Source organism: Gekko japonicus, unplaced genomic scaffold (assembly GCF_001447785.1).
Source record: "Gekko japonicus isolate JY-2015 unplaced genomic scaffold, Gekko_japonicus_V1.1 scaffold1488, whole genome shotgun sequence".
Lineage (NCBI taxonomy): Eukaryota > Metazoa > Chordata > Lepidosauria > Squamata > Gekkonidae > Gekko > Gekko japonicus.
The window spans coordinates 176,860-184,686 of record NW_015167094.1 but is presented as its reverse complement, the minus strand read 5'-3'; the positions used below and the strand labels follow the sequence as shown (position 1 = coordinate 184,686).

The following is a 7,827-nucleotide window of genomic DNA, read 5'->3' as shown; positions in this document are numbered from 1 at the left end:
CGGAGGCTGAAAGTCTGTGATCTAGCTCACACTAGCTCAGCTTAGAGGGAACACTCATTAGGGATTACTGCCTTTAGGTGCAGTACAGTTTTTCCAGGATCCTTGACCAGTGAGTTGAATAACGTTGTTTTTTAAAAAAAATTGTTTTGCAGCAGAAGAAATAAAGAAGCTGCGGGTCCAACTGGACGACATTCAGAAAGAAAATGCGCGCTACATCGCATTGTTGAAAGCCAACGACATTTGCCTTTACGACGACCCCACCATCCACTGGAAAGGGAATCTCAAAAATGCAAAAGTTTCCGTTGTGATCCCCAGTGATCAGGTGCAAAAAAAGAAAGGAAACCTCAGCAATGCGAAAGTCTCGGTGGTTATCCCCGGCGACCAGGTGCAGAAGAACATCATTGTCTATTCCAATGGGAGTCAACTGGGTGGAAATAACCAGGGGACATCAGTCCAAGGAATAACCTTTAACATCAGTCATAACTTACCAAAGCAAACGGCTAATGTTGTCCCTGTCCAGAGAACTTGCAATCTTGTCACTCCTGTCACCCTTTCTGGTATCTACTCCACAGAAATCAAGTCAGGGGTTGAGACGTCAGTTCCACCATTGACGCCAGGTCTACCAAATCTAGCCAAGAAAATTCTCGAGCCCTCTACCTCTGAGAATGAGCAGCGTGTGCTTATGGCCACCAGTGCGGCTAGCTCCCAGAATGCGTCAGAACCAGCAAAGATGCCCCCTGAACTGCAGAACTCACTGCAAGGGGAGGTTGCCGCCACCAAACCTAAAAATGGACAAGAGAGTTCCAGGTTACTCAAGGAAACCGGTGGGCCCAACATCAGCCTTTCCTCCCGGGCTGATACGGACGTACCAAATACTGAACTAGCAGTGGTGACCTCTGAAGAGGATTCAAGGAGTATGTCCCAGGAAAGCTGTGGTGCTTCCGTACCCGATCCCACCTGTATTCCCTCCACCAGATTGTCCGTTGTTGATGGCTTTCCACCAGGAAGCGTCTGCAGAAGTCCACATGGGAGAAGTGGCAGTGGAGTGCCTGCAACGTCTGCCGCGGAAGCGGCAAGGGCCGTCACCGAACTCAACCCTTTGCCTGCCACCACTTTAGAAAAGTGGCCGTTCCCCAGCTCTTCAGCCATCGGCACTCCGGGCTCCAAAAACATCGGTAGCCTGTCACGCATCACCTCGGCGGGGAACACCCAGACGACATGGACTACTTTGCAACTCGCGGGGAATACCGTCCAGCCTCTAAACCACGCTCCATCCAGCGTGATGGCGGGCTTGTCAAACGAGCCAGTTCATGCCGCCGGCGCGACAGCTTGCGTTCCTAACAGGTGCTCGGCCACCAGCGCTACTTTGAGCAATCCTCCGCCTGTGGACGAGCAGACGCCTGAGCAGATCGTGGTCACTTTGCCTTCCTGCCCAGCCTTACCTATGCAGCCGCTAGTCGCAAAGACGCAGGTTCTCGCCCAGCTTGCAGGCAGCCTTCTCCCGTTGAATCCAGCCATGCAGGTGATCCAGATGGCCCAGCCCGTGGGCTCGGCTGTCGCCGCCCCGCCTGCCAATCAAAACGTCATCATTCTCCAGCCCCCCAGTGCCGCCCCGTGCCCGCCCGTGTTGAGAGCCAATGTTCCCAGCCAAGCCGTTAGCCAACAGATCGTGATCATACAGACCGCCAACCAGAACCCGCTCTCCCTCTTCTCCGCCCCGCCACCTCCCCCGCCACCCGTTAGGGTGCCCGTGAACGGTGCCTCTCCCGCAGGGAGCGCCAGCAACCCCGTCCCCAACGCTTCTGGTCCTCACACGTTCGGTGGGAAGCACCTTGTCCACATCTTACCCAGGCCGTCCTCTTCCTCGTCTTCTAGCTCGACGCAGACGTTTTCCGTCGCGGTGTCGAACAACCAGCAGCTTCCGCAGACGGTTTCTCTGAACGGGCAGTTGTTTGCTCTGAAGCCCGTCAAGTCCTGCTCCGGAGCTTCAGATCAGGCCCCTATGCAAATTATCCAGCCGACCACCAGTGAGGACCCCAACACCAACGTCGCCCTCAACACCTTTGGTGCTCTCGCTCACCTCAATCAAAGCATATCTCAGATGGCCGGTCAGAGCTGCCTACAGCTGCCCGTCACGCAGCCTGCCAATCCGACCATGGCCAGCAGCCAAGCTGCGCCGAGCGACCGCGTTCTGCTGGCAGCGACCCCCGCCACGCCCTCTTCGACGGCGGAGAACAGTCTCTTGACCAGCGTTTCACAGCCAGGGGATGACTCCCAGCCGAAACCTTCTGGGGATCTGCTCTCCAGTCTGGGCCCCAAGCGGCCTAGCAAGAAACCCAGCTCTAAGAAATGTTCAGCTGCCAGTGTCAACCTGGCGTGTCGGACGAATCCTTGCGGCAAAGACGCCAAGAAGCTCGATGGTGGGGCTGTGGAAGCAGCACCCGAGCGTCCGGCAAGCGGCCTCTTGCTTGAAAACGTGCCTGCCGGCGCGGCGTTGCGAAGCTTAGCTCTGCCGCCGTTCAGCGACAGGGGGGCACCAAATGATGCCAGCGCTTCTGAGTCTCATCCCAAAGAGAGAGCTGAACATTGTGCGGTGTCTGCTCCGGCACCTGATCTGAATGCAGCTGCAGGGCCGAGGTCATCTCCTCCTGGGCAGTTCACAGCGGTGGCTCCGGATCCCCAAGACACCGTGTCTCCATCTCTTCAGACGAGTAGACCTCAGGCTAATAACTCAGCAACAAATTCCCAGTTAGCTGAGCCATCCCAGTGCGCTTCCACCAGCCCTTCGGCATTTTCTGACTTGCCTACGACAACATCTCAGATCTCTGGGTTGTCTGTAACAAATAATGGGGCACCTGTTGAGCGCATTCCTGGAGCAGAGGCTTCGGAGGACTGCAGGGCGGGGCAAGATTGCTCTATTGCCATTCAAGCCACAGATCTGCTAGAAGGTCAAGGTCTAACCAAGATGCTCTCTGAACTCAGTAAAGAAGGAGACGCTGTACAAAAAACCTTCCCGGTCCAGGTGGCACACTCTGATTTCTCTGCCCAAAGCGCCAAACCGGTTATAGACTCCAGTGATGATTTGGTGGGGAAACAAGAGGAACTCTTACTGATGAGCACTGAAGGGGGAAATCTGACACCGTCTCATTCCTGCTCCGCTGAACCAGAGGGGGTAGTCGCCAACAGGCAAACAGACTCGCCCATGTCAACCAGCTCAGGGAGCAGCTGTGGCTTCTCTGTGGCGTCCATGTTGCCAGACACGTGTCGGGAGAGTGTTCCCAGCAGCACTTCCGTAAATACATGTAACAGCTGCACATTTTCTGAGCAAACCGATATCGTCGCTCTAGCGGCAAGGGCCATTTTCGATCAAGAGACCCTTGCGAAAGGTGCCGTGGCCGTGGCCCAGAGTGCTGCTCCCAAGGGTGAGGACGTAGCATCTCTAGGAAGAGAAACACCTTTCAAGTCACACACAGTTAAAGACGCCCCCCAAATAGAAACAGCGCCGAGCAGCTTTGGCGCCCAGAGTTCAGCGCAAATGAACATTGATAGGTCAGCCGAGAAACAGGGCTGTTCTCTGAGAGTGGAAATGTCCAGCGCGGATTTGCTAGCCTCCCAGTCTTCGAGTGCATCGAGCCTGAGTGTCAATAACCTTATCCACCAAAGCTGCATCATCCACCCGCCTGCAAGTTGCTCGGGTTTGCCTTTGTCTTCAGATCAAGCAACTGTCCCTGCATCAGGGACGCCCGCAATGCCTGCCGCTTCGTACATGAGCCAGTCCCCAGGGCGGTCTCCGGCCCTCATTACAGAATACACTCCAGAACAGCTGTCTGCCCTTCGGACGAATGCCATGCAGGCTCCTAGTCAGATGCGCGAGCCGCACTTGAAGCAGCCGAGCCAGGAGAGCCGCAAGGATTCGGCCAAGCGGGCCGTTCAGGACGATCACCTGCTCTCCGCTCCGAAAAGACAGAAGCAGTGCTCAACAGCACCTCTGCAACTTGAAGGCATGGCCTTGCTAAACCAAGAGGCAAACAACATTGCCCGCTCCGAAAAGACAGAAGCAGTGCTCAACGGCACCTCTGCAACTCGAAGGCATGGCCTTGCTAAGCCAAGAGGCAAACAACATTGCTAACCAGACGCAAATCCTTGTCGGTCAGATCCCGACCAATTCCTCCAATCCGGCAGTGTCGGTAAGCAGTCAAGGACATGCCGACATTGGTCATAGCAGATTATTCCCCGCTGGCAATTTTGTGCCCCCAGCTCTGCGGCAAGCCGAAGTTCAGTGTAATCCTCAGGTTTCTGTCTCGGATCAGCCCGGTCAAGCAGGACAGCAGCACTTGCCGCCTCTTCAGCACGCCCCCGCTCAAGGAATGACCCATCTTCATAGCAACCACCTGTACATAAAGCAGCAGCAGCAGCAGCAACAGGCAGGACAGCTGAGAGACAGGCATCACCTGTACCAGCTCCAGCACCACATCCCTCACACCGAGGCCTCTCTCCACTCTCAAGCCCACAGCGTCCACCAGCAAAGAGTCATGCACCAAGAGGCGCAGATGCAAAAGAAGAGGAGCCTGATCCAAGCAGCCCAGCCCACTCCGCTCGGTTTGCAGCAGAAGCATCACGGGAACGAGCAAGCGCGGCAGAAGAGCGGCCAGCCTCACCCCCACCACCCGCAGATCCAGCAAATGCAGCAGCACTTTGCGCCATCCCAGCCGGAGAAGAGTTGTGAGAATCCCGCAGGTACTAGGACCCACCACAGCCATCCGCAGAGCCATTTGAACCCGGATGTTCTGCACCAGCAGCAGCAGCAGCCAGATGTGGGCAACAGACAGCCAGGCTCGGGAGTGTCTTCGGAACATGTGGGTGGCCACGGCCAGATGCAGAGGCTGATGACCTCCAGGGCTTTGGAGCAGCAGATGGTGTCCCAGCCCAGTATCGTCACCAGGCCGTCAGATATGACTTGTGCCCCGCACAGGCAAGAAAGAAACCGGGTTAGCAGTTACTCTGCGGAGGCACTGATTGGGAAATCCCCCTCTAATTCCGAGCAGAGAATAGGACTATCCATTCAGAGCTCAAGAGTTCCAGACCAGCTCGAAATGAGAAATTACCTCGACGTGTCCAGGAATAAAGGCTTGGCGATTCATAACATGCAAGGTCATATGTCTATAGACCACACTGTCGGGTCGGAGGTTCAAAGGCTATCTGAGTGCCAGACGTTCAAGCCAAGTGGGACTAACCAGCAGCCTGGTGGCAACTTTGAGGTGCAGTCCTCTAGGAACAGTGATATAGGTAATTCGATGCCATCCCTCAGGGGTATGCAGACTCAGGCTTTCCGAATAGCTCAGAATGCTGGACCGTCCATAGACAGGCAGAAAAGATTATCCTATCCACCGGTTCAAGGGATTTCAACGGGCACCCCTCTCCCTCCCTCCCGGGACAATGACAATACTTGCCACCAAAGCTTCATGCAGAGTTTACTTGCCCCTCATCTCGGAGATCAATCAGGCGGAGGCCAGCGATTAATTTCGGAACATCAGAGGAATCCACAGTGTGGTGCTTCTTCCATCATTGAGTATAACTGTCCTCCAGCAAGGGAGAACATCCATATTCGAAGAGATGGTGAAGGGCAGAATAGGGAAAGTTGCGACATGTCCCTTGGTGCTATTAATAACAGGAGCAATTCTTTAAATATTCCCTTTTCAAGCTCTTCGTCTTCCGGAGATATTCAGGGCCGCAACACGAGCCCCAGCGTTTCGATTCAAAAGACGAATCCCATGAGAATGACAGAGAGCCACGGAGGCAAAGGTCCCATGAATACACCCGTTTCGAGCAATGTGCACGGAGGCGTCCGGCCGGCCCTTCCCCACCCGCCAGTCTCTCGTGGGAATGCTGAGCAAGTCCCGCCGTCAGTTCGTCAGCCGAATTCTTCCGTCACGCAGCGCTCAAGGCATCCGCTGCAGGAGAACGGCGGTTCTAAAATCCGTCAGGCAGAAAGGAATCGGTCTGGAAACCAGAGACACGGGAATGCGTTTGAATGCGTCCCCCACCTTCCTTTGCCTTCCAGCAGCAGTATGATCCTCGGACGGCAGCAGCCTACCCTGGAGAAAAGAGGTGGCATTGTGCGATTCATGCCTGACGGCCCTCAGGTGTCTAATGATAGTGCCGCTCCAGATCAGCACAGTTTGTCTCAAAATTTTGGCTTCCCTTTTATTCCAGAGGGCGGGATGAACCCCCCAATAAACGCCAATGCATCCTTCATTCCGCCGGTGACTCAGTCCAGTGCTACTCGAACGCCAGCCCTGATTCCAGTAGACCCCCAAAATACGCTGCCATCCTTCTACCCACCATATTCTCCTGCTCATCCCCCCCTGTCCAATGACATTTCAATTCCTTATTTTCCCAATCAGATGTTTCCTAATCCAGGCACAGAGAAGCCCAATGGCGGAGGTCTGAACAATCGGTTTGGCTCCATCTTGTCTCCTCCCAGACCAGTGGGCTTTGCCCAGCCGAGTTTCCCTCTTCTGACGGACATGGCCCCGATGCACATGGCCAATTCATCGCACTTGTCCAATTTTAATTTGACTTCTTTGTTCCCAGAGATAGCCACAGCTCTTCCTCCGGACGGTTCGGCCATCTCACCTCTGCTCTCGATAGCCAACACTTCTGCCTCTGATTCTTCCAAACAACCGTCCAACCGGCCTGCTCATAATATAAGCCATATTTTGGGTCATGATTGCAGCTCAGCTGTGTGAAAAGTAGTGGACTGGAAGCCAGGCTGACTGGTGGGTTTCTTGTGCGTTTTATGTACTTGCGTGTGTACACGTACGTGCATACAGATATGCATGGGTTTGGGGTTTCCATTCCCTGAAGAGGCCATTTGCAGCACCACTGTTTGTTTGTGGGAAATGCGTGTATGTAGGCAGGTGCTTTTGTATTTCTACACACCCACGTTGCCAACCAAAAGCATCAGTGCCTATCTCCGCGCTTACAGGTCAGAGTAAGAATGCAATGCCTATATTTGTCTCGACAGTGTACATTAATCTGAGAGTTCCAGATTCTATGCTAGTGCCAAGATCAGTCCTGGGCAAAATGGGTTCCAGGGACACGAATGCTTCAAATTGCATTTATAATGCTTGAGACGAGAGCTTTTGGTCCAAGGTCCAAAAGCGACCTTTTGGTCCATCCTCAAGCAGCGACCCCTGACTAGGAACATTTTTGAGTCTGTTTTGAGATCATTTCGATCTTTTTCTTTGGGGGGGGTTTGCATTAAAACAAGCTGTTAAACTATGTTACGGCGGACTTCAGGTGGTAAATCTCTGGTATGCCTGCCCCCAAGTTTAATTCCACACCTTGCTCCTAAGGAGGTGCATTGGGGGCGGGGGGGGAGTGTAAATGAAAATAATTTATTTCCCTTCTTAAATGTTTATTTTACTGCTCTCTATCAAAAGCTTTTCTAGATTAAAAAACAATAATTTATTACACTTCGGCGGTGGTTCTCTTTCCCCTGCCCACCCCACCCCACCCCCAGCGTGGCATTTTCATTCTTGCTTCCACTGGCTTGTAAGCTGTGAGCTTTCTCAGGGTATCTTTTCTTTGTCTTGCGTGGCACCTTCTCAAGGTGGGCTCCTCCTTTCCCTTTTGTATCCTTGTAAAAAAAAAATGGGGCGGGGGGGGTTCTTTTTTTCCTCCAGCTAGGCCTTCCCTCTTGGCACCTATATCAAGCGAAGGATGCTTGAGGGCCCAATGGGAGGACGAGGCAAGCCGGATGCAGAGTGCTAACGAGAGCATCTTATGTTGCGCTTAGGTAGAGCACTTTCCCCTCTGAGGGCT

At 53.8% G+C, this 7,827-nt stretch overlaps 1 protein-coding gene across 1 annotated transcript in view; it reads left to right on the top strand.

Annotated features, from left to right (window-relative positions):
- Window positions 1–7,425, top strand: part of USF3 (upstream transcription factor family member 3) — a 28,939-nt gene extending 21,514 nt beyond the window's left edge. Inside the window, exons 6-8 of the mRNA XM_015412908.1 lie at window positions 153–322; window positions 386–4,001; window positions 4,090–7,425. Coding sequence (XP_015268394.1) covers window positions 153–322; window positions 386–4,001; window positions 4,090–6,749 — 6,446 coding nt within the window. The 3' untranslated portion in view covers window positions 6,750–7,425. The remainder of the gene's footprint in view (window positions 1–152; window positions 323–385; window positions 4,002–4,089) is intronic.
- Window positions 7,426–7,827: the final 402 nt, after the last annotated feature.